Source organism: Engraulis encrasicolus, chromosome 6 (assembly GCF_034702125.1).
Source record: "Engraulis encrasicolus isolate BLACKSEA-1 chromosome 6, IST_EnEncr_1.0, whole genome shotgun sequence".
Lineage (NCBI taxonomy): Eukaryota > Metazoa > Chordata > Actinopteri > Clupeiformes > Engraulidae > Engraulis > Engraulis encrasicolus.
Window position 1 is genome coordinate 38241439 of NC_085862.1, and position 14756 is coordinate 38256194.

The 14756-nt window shown below is 45.6% G+C and overlaps 1 protein-coding gene across 5 annotated transcripts in view; it reads right to left on the minus strand.

Moving 5' to 3' along the window:
• Positions 1–14756, minus strand: part of herc2 (HECT and RLD domain containing E3 ubiquitin protein ligase 2) — a 124218-nt gene that overhangs the window by 75203 nt on the left and 34259 nt on the right. For 3 of the 5 annotated variants that reach the window (XM_063201517.1, XM_063201516.1, XM_063201518.1), the window contains 12 exons: positions 11994–12175; positions 10996–11160; positions 10479–10664; positions 9464–9634; positions 8824–8927; positions 7840–7990; positions 6265–6479; positions 3752–3884; positions 3282–3409; positions 2631–2826; positions 1935–2071; positions 192–368 (listed from right to left, as the gene is read on the minus strand). In XM_063201517.1, coding sequence (XP_063057587.1) covers positions 192–368; positions 1935–2071; positions 2631–2826; positions 3282–3409; positions 3752–3884; positions 6265–6479; positions 7840–7990; positions 8824–8927; positions 9464–9634; positions 10479–10664; positions 10996–11160; positions 11994–12175 — 1945 coding nt within the window. The remainder of the gene's footprint in view (positions 1–191; positions 369–1934; positions 2072–2630; positions 2827–3281; positions 3410–3751; positions 3885–6264; positions 6480–7839; positions 7991–8823; positions 8928–9463; positions 9635–10478; positions 10665–10995; positions 11161–11993; positions 12176–14756) is intronic. The other 2 variants (XM_063201519.1, XM_063201515.1) reach the window with 1 other exon arrangement.

Genomic DNA, 14756 nt, shown 5'->3' on the forward strand with positions numbered 1-14756 from the left:
GTAAACCATGCCTGTTTATTCATCAGACAAGACAATAATGTGAGGAAGGGATTTGAGGGATGTATGCAACTGACCCAATTGAAAGGTCAGGACTGAAATACAAATGCCTGATTAGAAATAGGTGCCTTTTTTCAGAGTTGCTCTCATTTTTGTGTTACTTGCGTGCGTGTGCGTATGTGCACATCTGTCACCTGTTTGAGGAGGCACTTGCGGATCTTCTCCACGTCGAGGGGCTCCTCCTTGAGTGCGAACTCCACGATGGTGCCCATGAGGCTGGCCTGGGAGAAGCAGCCCGGCATGCTGTGCTTCAGCCAGCGGTACTTCCCCACGCTCGCTACGGTGCTCAGCAGCGGCTGCCACTTGTCCTGCTGTGGGCACGACCAAACAAGACAAGAAGAGAAAGACTTTGATTAGGATTTATTTATGCCATTATGATTTTTATGATCATTTTCTGATGATCTGTCATTCCCTGGTATTTTTGATTGTATGAATTATATACTAACTAAAAATATTACTGTAATAAAATATTGTTTTCAAATTTGTGGTTTCATGTATTAATGTTAAATTACTTTGACCTGCGTTTCTTTGTATCTGTACTATCTACACTGACATTTCTTTGCGAAGTTGAGCAATGAGCTGTACATGTAAGCTGAATGGAGCAGGAAAACATCAACTTTTCTGTAGTGACATCAGCGTCAAGTGTGCAGCATCAATTTACTTGGCTGGATATTCACAGCCTTACTTCCCAAGGCTGCCCGAAAACAGTGATTCGGCATTGATTGAAAACAGTGTAACGGGGCCCTTTCTCTGTGTCTAGGCACAGACAGTGGAGTTTACACCGAGTTTACACACACACACACACACACACACACACACACACACACACACACACACACACACACACACACACACACACACACACACACACACACACACACACACACACACACACACACACACACACACACACACACACACACACACACGCAGGCACCCAGGACACCTCCCATGTTTTATTAATGCCTGCTCCAGTTGGACGAGGCTCCGAGCGCTCTGGAGGCATGTCTAGCGGCTCTAGCTGGTCATAAAACATGCAGGGCCTGAAGAGGCGGACACAAGCCAGAGCCACACGGAGGGAAAACCAGGCCACTGCAGGATCAGCATGGGGATCAAGTGGGGTGAATTGGGATCAGGATCGGGAGAGGAGCGATTGCATGGGTGTTGCTGATTATGATCAATCTGACTGGGCCACTGTTGCACATGTACATGCAAAAGAGAAAGCTAGTGCAGCATAGCATGGGGGGAAATCTAATTGCGATTCTTTTTGGTTTGAAAGCCGTGAAAGCCCAACTGGGAAACTCCAACTCCCATTGTCATTGTGACGCAGCACTCCACAGCACACAATTGTTCACTGCACACTGCAAACAACGAAATTGCATTTATGCCTCAACCATGCAAGGACGCAAAACATGGAGCAAAACATCTGAATTTCAAAATATTGAAATTTGCCTTTGCTCTCTGGTGGCCTCTCAAGTGAGAGTGTGTGGTGTGTATGGCAGCTAGACAGACCGCAAGAGACAGAACTTGGCAATGGTGTGTTTCTTGAGCTTGTGTATATGCAGAGAGAGAGAGAGAGAGAGAGAGAGAGAGAGAGAGAGAGAGAGAGAGAGAGGGAGAGATAGAGAGAGAGAGAGAGAGAGAGGGAGAGAGAGAGAGAGAGAGAGATAGAGAGAGGGAGAGAGGGAGAGGGAGAGGGGGTGAGAGAGAGATATGTGAGGAAATGGAAAGGGAGGAGGCGAGTGCATCCGTTTGTTTGTGTGTGTGTGTGTGTGTGTGTGTGTGTGTGTGTGTGTGTGTGTGTGTGTGTGTGTGTGTGTGTGTGTGTGTGTGTGTGTGTGTGTGTGTGTGTGTGTGTGCGTGAAACAGACAGAGACCTTGGGTGACTTGGCGGTGGCGTGTTTCTTGTCGGCGGTGGGGGTGGGGCTGATGGGTACTGACAGCTCCTCCTCATTGGTCCCCTCCATCTCCAGCTTCACCTCCTCCATGTCCGCCGACTCAGACTTCTTAGGCACTGCAGGAGATGAAAGCAACACCGGGTTATACACACAAGCACGTACTAGGGCTGTAACGATATCGAACCGAGAAATCGTTATGTGCCATCACGATATTGCATTGTGATGCAAGAAGGCAGTATCGTGATACGGCCTTTCAAAGTTCTATTACCCTTCAGTCCAGAAAACAAAAGTAACAAAAAGCAAATAAATTAATTTAAAAAGACACATCTAATAAAATTGTTGGATGCATCGAACCATAGGACTAAAATCGTGATACGAACCGAATTGTGAGTTGAGTGTATCATTACAGCCCTATATTATGCACACCTCTCAAGAGTGGATGCCAAAGATCATGACACCTCTTCACACTTCCTTGGAAGATGAAGGAGGTGAATACATCTTCAAAGACCACAAAGACATAGACCAGTGGTTCTCAACACCGCCCCTCTCAGCTGTATCCTCCTCAACGCCGCCCCCTAGGGCTTCCCAACGACCCCTGGAAGGCTAGAGCCCCCGTTGAGAAACACTAGGATAGACCAACTCTTCTGAAGCACCTGTGTGTGTGCAGCAGCCTACCTCTCTTTTTCCGGCGGTCGCGTATGATCTTCTGTGCGATCCTCTTCCAGCGGGGCTGCGAGCTGAGAAGCTTGAGCTTGGAGACGATGGACAGGTCATTGCTGACCGCCGGCCGCAGCTCGTTGAAGAGGAAACGCAGACGCTCGATCACCGGCGCGCACACCTCCTTATAGGAGCGGCCCTGCTCCTGGTGAGTCTGTTATACACACAGACAGACAGAAATACCGCCACAGACAGAGATCGACAGACAGAGACAGAGATTGACAAACACACACACACACACACACACACACACACACACACACACACACACCAAGAAGAGAGGGTCAGGGGGATAGGAAGTCGGGAGAGAGGTCAAATGTCAGGGTGTGTTAATGACAGGGGTAGTAGAGGTGAGTCATGTGGACATTACAGAAATGCTTTTAGGGACTCGAAAGGTAACAAAACTAACAGTAGTAGCCAATGACTGGATGGTAGTCCATGAAGCCAACGAGACAAGCTTTAGTGGAAATTCAGTTGATAACTTAAATCTTGCGTGGTGCAAGCTGATAATTAAGGACACGAATCATCCTTCTTGTAATCTCACCAAAAAATGTAATTCACCAAACAAAAAATAAGAAGAAAGGGAATTTGTGTAACTATGTTAACAACCTTGATGAGTGAGCACTTGGCCCGGTACACCATGCTGCAGACATCGATGACAGACTTGGGGATTGACCTCTGCTTCCCCTGGTCCACGCCCAGGGAACATTGATTGACAAGAGACAACGCCACGTGACCTGTAAGAAAAATCAAATATTACTCATGACAAAAAATACAGGGGGACACACTGAAACAATTGTGCATGTGTATATAATCAAAATGTCAAATTGGACCATCTCTCCCTCTTCCTCTCCCGCACGCCCGCAAACACAATTTGGCTTTGTTAACAACATCCATTAATCCATACTCCAAAAAGTGCATTCATGTCTTTCTATTGGTTACCATGACGATAAATTGCTCTATGATATTTGTGGCAAATGCAGGCTAATGCACATAGAAAATCGACCAGTTTATCTTTCCGATTTCTACCCTAACATAAAGCAAGTGTAAGTGGATAAGAGTGTGTGTGTGTGTCTCACCCAGGTCGTGGTGCTTGAGCAGGCAGCAGAGCAGTAGGCGCCCCACCTCCTCTACGGGGTGCTCTGGGGGGAAGGTGATGGGCGTGATCAGGTGGCACTGCTTACAGCAGCGCTCGATCTGACACAGGAAGTCCTGCAAGCACAACACACAAAAACACTGGTTAGCACACTCTCTACTCAAATGTCGGTGAGTACATTTGTCCCAGAAAACTAAAAATACAGGTATGGTCAGTAAGGCTGTAACGATACACCCAACCCACGATTCGGTTTGTATCACGATATATGACCCAAGGTTCGATTCGCCCCACGATTTATTTTTTTAAAGAAAAAAAACAATAAATAATAATAAATATATATATATATATATATATATATATATATATGATTTCTTTGTCATTTATCTGCCTACATTAATTTTGTAGGTCTAGGCCTAAATGATGTTGCAGATATATCTCTGCAACCTGTTCCCCAGGTGTTGACATCAAAGCAGAACACAGACAAATAAGGGATGTTCACCAAGGGAAAATATGCTTATTAATAATAGGCTTAGATCACATCATGCTGAGATGCTGACCGTGTTTGAGAGGGAGAAAGAAGGGCCAGGGTTCCAATAGGTAGGCTATAACAACTGTCTCACATTATCAAACATTATCTAATTAATATCCAAACATTAACTGAAAACAACACTAGTCATATTTTGTCAGGAAACATGTTGTAGGCTATTAAGTTACTTACAGAAATGCAACACTTAATTTTGATGATTAATGTTTTTGTAGGTTTTTTGATCGTGCAGCAGCGCGCACACGCTTATACAAACAAAACTCGGTTTTGTTCTCACTATGCAACATGCACGTTGTCCTTTGTTTGGTTGTGTGATTTGACATTTTGTCAAGAACGCGCATGGATGGCTGAAATGGAGCATGTTTTCGCTAGGCTGGCGGTCAATGCGGGTAGGGGAAGAAATGCTGCTTAGATATCCACATCGACCGACCTCAACGTTCGCCCGACTTACGACACTCCCTTATTAGAGCGTGGCGATTTCAGGCTGGTGTAAGAATTTGGGCAGGCAGGGCATCTCGCTCTCTTTCTCTCTCTCTCTGTCCGCTCAACGTCTATCTCCACTCAACATACAAGCATGCATGAATAAAAAACGTCTTCACACGTTTGATAAAGCCTTCTTGGTCTGTTGTTCATTTCTGTGCTTTACCTTCCGACGTTTGCCCAAGTTTTTCGTCTCGCGGAGGTTGCTCAGGCAATGGATAACAACAGATGCACGTGCTGGTTGGACGGAACATTTTATAAGAGAGATGGAGGAATGGAAGTGTTACTCGCAAATGTGCGCGCCCCTTTTCTACTTGTCTTTTTTTAAGCGCATGCAAACATGCCTGTATCCTGCTGTTTTCTAGACTGAGGGGTAAACTTGGAAAGGGCGCATCGCGATTCTGCGAGGAAGGGTCGCGATAGGTGTTCGTGGGTCTGCGTACCGCGATCCCTCGGTTCCATGCAATATCGTTAAAGCCTTAATGGTCAGTGATCATGATCTAAACTCACACTCTGGAGAAAAATGTACAGTATAGGAGATCAATGGGTTCATTTCACGGTGGAATCTTCTTTTGATGGAGCAGTGGGACTACAACGATATAGCGGTAAATAAGCAATATGGCAATATCGGGATCTCTTCCACATTCCAACCCCTCTGACCAACTTTACTCACATCCCGTTGACCAGCCCTTCAGAGTGAGTATCACCATCTCTTACCAAGACTTGGCTGATCCCCCTTCCCCTCATCACTACAACTCCTTTACCATGCCATATAATCAGGACTCTTAATTAACACCAGCCAACCGGACAAATGCTGGTGAAATTTCAGTTTGGCTGGTAGAAAAGACCAATTTACAAATGGGTCAAAACAGCTTGTGAGAGTGTTTTTGGCTGTTAAAGGGGTATGCCACTATTTTGGGGCTTTATCCAGTTAAAATCGTTGGCCAGGGTTTATATAGGTGGTAAAGTGTCTTATTTTTCATGTAAGCCGTTGTCTTGTTTTAAGACAAGTTAAAAGAGGGAGCATGTCGCTAAGCTAGTGAAAGTCAATGGATCCGTGTAGCATGTAGCAATGCTACATGGATGCATTGACTTTCACTAGCTTAGCGACATACTCCCTCTTTTAACTTGTCTTTAAAGCAAGACAACGCTTCACATGAAAAATAAGACACTTTACCACCTTTATAAACCCCAGCCAACGATTTTAACTGTATTAAGCCCCAAAATAGTGGCATCCCCCTTTAAGATTAACATCGACTAGCCATTTTGGCTGGTAATGAGAAAAGTTAATTTAGAGCCCTGCATATAATGTAACCTCTTCCACTAGCGTCAATGTATCAAATGTCTCCAACCAACACTAGCCATCCCCATTCCCTCAGCCAGCTTGATGCATCTTCACAACGTCATCCTCTTCCATCTGTAGCAACATTAGTTCTACCCCTCCCCATGTCCCCTGGCCATCTCTCCCGCACCTTGACGGTGTGGTCCTGGGTGGTGTTGTCGGCGATGGCCTGCAGGAAGGGCTGTGCGTGGTCGCTGAGCGTGATGCGTCCCGAGTAAAGTTTGGTCTTGTCAGGCGTGGTGGTACCCGGCGAGCTGCAGTGGTCCTCGTCCTTCTCCTCGTTGTAGTTGTAGTGGATCTGGCTGGTCTGCAGCCCGCCCGAGAAGATGGACGACTGGAGCCACTCTGCGAATCACACAAACACACACAGAGATATGAAGTTGTACATAAGCATTGTACTGTACGTTTCATCCAATTACATGATTTGTAGATAAGCACATTTAGTTATATTTCCGCAATAACAAAAGCACACACACATACAAACTTGGTTTAACATACATAAATATTCAATCACATGGCTGTTACAAAACGTACACGTTTGTTTCCATTTTCCATAAAAGACCTTTCACCAAAAAAAGCAAATTGCCCATATGGGAATATATCTAAAATGAGGTATGGATAGAAAAGGGTAACGCACACATAACTAAAATTCTTGACCAAATAAGGCATCGCATATTGCTTCAATTCATTCTTTCAGATAATGAGCAAAGCAGACTGTACATAGCAAGCATCCTTAAACACACACGCACACATATATTATTCCATCTATACTGCTACCCATGGAATTTCTTCCTTATGCACATAGTATTTTTTTGGCATTTCTGTGACTGATGTCTTTCCATGTACTTTGCTCTCCCCTCAAACAGGACAAAGCTGTAGAATAGAGGCTCTGAAAAGAGCAATTCCCCCCAAGAGGACCATAAACAAAAGGGGCTAAATCTGTGCTTCAGACTAGAGAGGCTTGTGTTCAATTCAACTGCTGGTATTAGGGCTTGACAGGAGTACAAAGACATCCCAGATCACACACAGACATCAAGGCTACAGCTCACCACGGAATAAAAACATGGACAGCTGGAAGCGGCCAGAACACATCAATCATCAGGAGCCCTGCACTGACTCTACCATGCTGCAGTCAGCACTCACAGTCCCAAATTTAGACTTAACCGCTATTGTTTTCTTGTCTAAAAGTTCAGAATCCCAACAACAGGGTGGAAAGGTTTGAAACGAGGGGATTGGGGGTGGTAATCGATTTAGAATTGTAGACAGGCTTTTGTACCAATTGTATGTGTCTGTGTGTGTGTGTGTGTGTGTGTGTGTGTGTGTGTGTGTGTGTGTGTGTGTGTGTGTGTGTGTGTGTTGGGGACACACTCAAAATCAAACTCCATCAAGGAGATGACACTATGTAAATGTGTGTGTGAATGTTGGTGATGGCTGGCATATTCTAGCTCCATGCAGGAGAGGTCACAAAGTGTGCAAGTGCGTGTGTGTTGGTGATGTACTCACTGGCATATTTAATCTTCATGCAGGCCATCAAATGTGTACCACAAGTGTGTGTGTGTGTGTGTGTGTGTGTGTGTGCATGTCTTTGTAATGCACTCTTGGTGAGCTCTCCTGCATGGATATTGAAGATGCCAGTGAGTGCAAGTGTGTGTGTGTGTGTGTGTGTGTGTGTGTGCGTGCGTGCATGTGCGATCCCTGTACTCACTTGCGCACTCGACCTCCATGGAGGAGAGGCTGGTGCTCATGGCCAGGTAGGAGGCGTGGAGGCCCAGCAGCAGGCCCAGGTTCCTCTCCGTGTCGATCAGTGGGGACGACAGGCTGCTCAGGTCAGGGGTGGTCACCATCTCCTGGTTGGGCTGAGGAGGCAGGGGCAGGGGTGATGGGGGAAGAAGGGCAGGAAGAGGAGACGGTTTAGTCAGGGTTGGTCATAGTTTGCGCGTGTATCCGTGTATGCGTCAACCCACCAACTGACCAGACCCTCTGTCAGGAGGACAGTCATACTCAGTATGAGTGATCGCTGATGATGTTGCTTGTGCAAGCGTGTGCATGCGCCGTGCAGAGTTGCAAAAGGGTCATTCCACGCCAAATGAACAAATCTCGGTGCACTTGGGTCTCAAAAAAATTGTTTACTGAAAATTCTACATTTATTGGGTGTTCCTTAGACATTCAAGAGAAAGGATTGAAATCTCAGTTTAAGTACACGTAAATTGGTGAGGAACGACCCACAAGCATTGAATCTATTCGTAATGATGCTTGGGTAGGCCTACGTGAAAAAGGCAGAATTCAGACACACTAGTGAAGTAATCTAAACATATGCTGACAAAAGAGCTGATGCATTATAAATCCATAACTTTGTGCCTCGAAGAGCTTTGGGGGAAAAAATGAGTTATTTTAATTAGGCGCAGCCCCATGATGACAAAAGATTAAAATGATCTGTTCAGTTATGCAACACTGCCACCACAGCAATCCCAGATGGAGTCTCGGAAATAGTTTGTGACAGGCTTTGTTTTGTCGGAACAGTACACACGCACGCACGCACGCACGCACGCACGCACGCACGCACGCACGCACGCACGCACGCACGCACGCACGCACGCACGCACACACACACACTGACCAATGCAACACATACAGGCATGCTTGACCAATGCTAGTACACACACACACAGACACGTGGATAGATGCCTACCTCCATGTACTGCCCGACACAGAAAGCCTGCATAGACTCCCTGGTGTCCTCAAACTGCAGAGCAGCCTCCAGAGCCACCACTGGGTCTTCTCCTGCAAACTGAGCTGTGGACAGAGATACGGCATACACAGAGATAAGAAAACGCATCCACAAAAGTAAAAGCACTCAGAGTGCAAACCTCTGCATAATTACGCCCTATTTTTTTCATTTCAAGTCTTTCTGCCTTGTTTTTGTGGAGTTATAAACTGGAATGCCGAAATTCCCCTTATCCCACAATGGTGAAGAATCTTTTAAAAAAATCCTGGATCAGGACAGTGATCTGAATCACCACCAAAATGTAATCACTTGTTCCTTTTGTCATTTCCAACAACTCCACAAAATTTAATCCAAATCCGTTCATGACTTTTGGCGTTATCCTGCTGACAAACAGACAGACCCGCAACCAAAGACTCCTCCTTGGCAGAGGTAAAAAAAAAAAATCTAAATGCTCTTGGCACATTACATCCACCTGCACAGACACTGCAGTGAAAAACAGCAATCCATTAAAGAGAGTTCAGATTTCTGGGTGTGGGCTTGGCATAGAGGCTATTTCAAGAGTTGTATGACACCTGATACTCAAAAGACTTCCTGATAATCCTACCCAGAATGCTGTTCCCGGTCAGAGACTGGGCCTGGAAGTCCTTGATATCGTACACCTTCCCCTCGATGACGGTCCAGAAGCCGCCATCTTTGTTGTGGTTCTCCAGGTCGGCCTTACGGATCAGAGATACCTCCTCGTTGTTCCTGGAACTCAGCCCATGGAAGAAAGACCCTGAAATAGAAGAAACGAAAAACGCATTCAATTAAATTCCAAACTCAACTTTTGCCGGACTTTTTATTTGCTGAATTTTCAGCATTTATCACATATAATGTACACCATTATGCATGTACTCAGTCATGGAAATATAGTCGATGAAATCTGGAAGCCTTTCCCTGCGTGAAGTTCAAGCCAATATATTCGTAACTTCCTGCAATGACATGTTAACACCCTGGGTATTTCTCAAAGTGAAGTGTCCTAGCCTTGCTAGGACGAGTAACACCCATTTTTCCAAAGTGTATCCAATTATTAATTACACTTAGAGCTAGTTATTGGAAACTCTTTGGGGAAATCCATGAAAAATGGACAGTCATGGGTGAGCGGTTAGGGCGTCAGACTTGCATCCCAGAGGTTGCCGGTTCGACTCCCGACCCGCCAGGTTGGTGGGGAGAGTAATCAACCAGCGCTCTCCCCCATCCTCCTCCATGACTGAGGTACCCTGAGCATGGTACCGTCCCACCGCACTGCTCCCCATGGGGCGCCACTGAGGGCTGCCCCCTTGCACGGGTGAGGCATAAATGCAATTTAGTTGTGTGCAGTGTGCAGTGTTCACTTGTGTGCTGTGGAGTGCTGTGTCACAATGACAATGGGAGTTGGAGTTTCCCAATGGGCTTTCACTTTTTTACTCATCCTAACAAGGCTAAGACACTTCACTTTGAGATATACACCGGTCTCCACACTAACTTCCCACTCAATAGGATCCATAGTTGCTGGCTTTGCCCATCTCTCTCCATCTTCATTTCATTTCCAACTCCCATCACATCATGCCCTATTAATATAGTGTCTCGTGTTGGTGTACCCATGAGTCCGGGCCAGGCCAAGTCCTCGTTGTCGTCCCTCTCATGTCCGGGTGCCAGGTGGTTGTAGCGGTCCAGGTGCTCCAGCAGGCCGGCCAGCAGCGGGATGGAGCCCGTCTCCTGCATCAGCCCCGAGTCTCGCGTCAGCAGGAGCACGATGGAAACCACCAGCTCAGGCAACAGCACCCCTGCAGGACAGGAGGAAAACAGCGGTTAGTCCCCCACCATAGCAAGGTAATGGGCATCATAAAGCCCAGGACATGCTTGCTGTAGGAAACACGTGTGCCTGGGCACATTTTGTGAACGACTGCGTGTCCATGTGTATTTTAGATCAATTCTGACACAAGTACAAATATTACCTAAAACATAGGCCTCATGAACGATGTGTGCACACTAAGATCAATGTAGGCTGGAATCATATCCTGTACCTATAAAAATGTGCATGCAGGTATTTGAGGCATGACTGAGAATGGGGCGTCTATTTAATACCAATGCAAACCTTGCATGTCCATGTGTTACCTGTAAGGTCTCCCTCGATGACGTGGGACACCTCCGAAAAGTGTCGGTGGCTGCTGAAGGCGATGCTGGTGGCTACGGGGAGGATGTCACTGATGTGCGTGCAGAGCAGAGCGATATACTTCTTCAGCAGAGAGCCCACACCCAACATCTCAGACTCGGACAGGGCTGAGAGAGGGAGAGGGAGAGGGAGAGGGAGAGGGAGGGAGGGAGGGGGAGAGAGAGAAATAAAGAGAGAAATAAAGAGAGAAATAAAGAGAGAAAGAAAGAAAGAAAGAAAGAAAGAAAGAAAGAAAGAAAGAAAGAAAGAAAGAAAGAAAAAGAGAGAGAGAGAGAGAGAGAAAGAAAGAAAGAAAGAAAGAAAGAAAGAAAGAAAGAAAGAGAGAGATCAGTCATGTACATGGCCTCAATCTAGTAAAAGCACAATAGCACCAGCTTTCTGCCATGGCAGAGACAAACACAACTAGATCATACTTTTCTTGTCTGAGGGAACGGTGAGTTGGTGGGTTTGGTTAGACACTCGTCTCGTCAGGAAAAGACCACACTGTACTTTTCTACCTCCTCAACCTCCTCTTCATTTCTGACTTGACGAGAACAGCTGTGGAAGTTGACAGTGAAGAGGCTAGGCTGCTTTGGTCAGCAGATTATTATGAAGCATATGTGCAGCTCAGTACAGAACAGCACACCCAGCAGAGGAGGAGGAGGAGGAGGAAGTGATGGGCAAGATGAGGCATCAGCGGGTTGCAAACCACACACACACTGTAGCAAAGGGGAGTGGAGTGGTCTCCCCAGGACTCTAACCAGAGATTTCTGCGGTACCAAAACTGGGGCTCACACCACTACACCATAGATTGAGCCAGGCTTGAAAGTTAGTTTTGAAAGTCAGAGCACACCCACAACCCTAGTGATGGTCACTCCATCAGAGTCTGTTGTCTCTCACCCACACCCACGGTCACGCAAATGCGTGCGTGCACACACACAAACACGCACGCAATACTCACTGTATCCACCCACGTCTCCGTTGCTGACGCGGACGTAGAGCTTGCAGACCAGCAGCCTCTGGAATCGCAGCAGCAGGTCGAGGGAGGCCGAGCGCTCCTTGCTGACGTGCTCCGTGTCCTGGCAGTTGGAGATGCGCCGTGCCACCTCCTTCAGCCGCGCGATCGTCTGGGACGCGATGTTCCTGCAGAAGAGGAAATCATACACAAGTACAGGTAGACAAATGAGTGGAGAACGTATACTGTATATGCAGAGTTACACTGTAGCAAAATTATTTACGTTCTTTGCAGGCAAATTCATCCATTGAAACGAATAACTCCGCGCTCTGAAAAATGAAAACTGTGAATGAAAAATGTATGCACACTCAGTTCAACTGAGTCCTGATGAAGGTCACTGGACAGAAGGCTTGGCCATTAAAAGAAAAATTGTGCATTTTTCATTCACTGGCAAATTCCTCTAAAATAATAGCTTTTCCCCAGGTCTGGGAGGCGATGTTCCTGCAGCCCATGAAATCACATTGGGCTGACACACACACAAAAGTTGAAAGTCTTTACACATACACATACACAATTCACTGTAACTCAATACATCCTTTGCCAGGAAAGTCAGTGCAATTTCCAAAGTCTGTAAGCATGCACAGAGGGAAACATGGATGGAGCTATGGATCTGAATAAGTGCTTTTGGAAATGATTCAGTTCCCAGTAATATAAAGTGATGAAATGACGCTAATGACGGCAACATTTACATAATATCATTTGTTTATCTTCAATATTTGTGTTGAGATTACAGTGCTGTGAGCAGGAAGCATGAATCAAATCCCAAGTCCTCACTCCCAAAGCTTATCTGTGGCCAGGCCGTCACTGCTCCTAAAAATAACAGTAAACGATAAAGTCCTATCCCTCTCCCTATACCAGTGGTTCTCAAACTTTTTTCTGCTGGGACCCCATTTTGGACCAAAGAATATTATTGCAACTCCCCACCTTGCATAATTCCCACAGGTCTCGACCCACTGTTTTGGAACCACTGCCCTACACTCTACATACAATTCTACCCCTTGTGTGTGGATGTTAGGGGGGTGTCCCTGGAGGACTAAATTAAGGCACCCCAGTAACTGTTAGACAACATTATGAACATTATGCTTGACTTATTCAAGATCATTTGTTTAATCTGCACAATAACACTAATGATTGGATTTGGCTTTGATTCATACCACCATCTCAAAGAGCACTCAGACTGCAAGTATATCTGGAGCTGGGCTGTCCCCAGTCCTGATAATAATAATAATAATAATAATAATAATAATAATAATGTCCCTCTCTCTATATGCATCCTATTCTGCATCCTGTTGCTCGGCGGTTGCTCAAGAGTCTTAAGGAGGTGCTGAAAATGAAAGCAACAGAGTATAAAGCATGAATAGCATTCCAACTGCAATAGAGCATGCAGTAGAGCACTTGTCACAATGTATGCAGATGCGTGCGCACGGTGCAATATTCTCAAAACCGTGAGGGGCGATCTTCAGAACTTCCATGTTGAGTTTGCGTTTGAGTCAAACAATGGAGGAAAACATTAATGAGAGCTCCGTTGGCAATCTGCCCCCTAGATGATACCGCCAGTACCATGCAAAGTGCTTTAGTCGTCCTGAGGCAAGTATGTGCACTTGGTCGCACGCAGTTGCATGCATAGTTTTAGGCACACAGCGAGCGGTCTTAATCTCATTTGGACCGGGCTTTCCCTATCCCTAAAAATAATAATAATCTTCCGTGGCCTCTATCCATCTTCTGCCCTGCTTGATAGGCCGTGGGGGGTGCCCTAGGAAGCTAAGTTTAGGCACCCGAGTAGTTGCTGGACAAAAAAATATGGTCAACCTTATGCAAGATTACTTTTTTTAATCTTCACAAAAATTATGATGGGAGTGTTTCCTGGATTTGGGATTTTCGTAATTCATACTTCCTGCTCAGACGGTACAGCTTATCGGGTTTGGGCTGTCCCCATTCCTGATAAGAATAGTGATGATAACCTAGAACCTATTCCAGTGTGGGGGTCTCCAAGGAGATTTCACTGTGGGCACCAACCTGAATAACAGCTCCCCCAGCTGCACCAGGGGCATGCTCTACTATGAGCTCTACTATGCATACAGGCTGCTTTGTAGCCTCTTCCAAAACATCTTCTCGAAATTATAATGTTCAAGTTATAGTGTGGTAGTGATGATGGAGGGTGTGGGCATCATAGTTTCTTAGTAAATCTTGTATTACATGGTGTTTAATTTGTAATCACCTCCTATTTACTCGATACCATGTAACTTTTCTCTATAACCCTGTTGTTAACCAGAAAGTACACAGTAATTACTGTACCGTACAAGAAAGCGTTACCAACTATTTTATGAAAAATGTTCTTTCTTTGGAAGCTCAAAGATTTTAAACTAGACTGCAGTATTCTCCAATTACTTTACCAATCACTTTTACAAAGTATTTTATCATTTGGACTCATCTGTGTCTATGGCAATATGTATGTGCAGGACCACAAAAAATTGCAGCGCATCATTAAGTCGGCCAGCAGGGTGATTCGTGTTGACCAGACATCTTCAGTATAGTTGTACAACGAGCTTATTTTAAGAAAGATGGACCAAATTTTAACTGACCCTACACATCCCCTCTACCCAAAGGAGCACTAGCTCAAATGACCGACTCCTGCAAAGAACAGGAGAGTCAGAATCAGGACAGTAAGATATCAAAAGTAATTTGTACCCACAGCGATCAGGCTATATA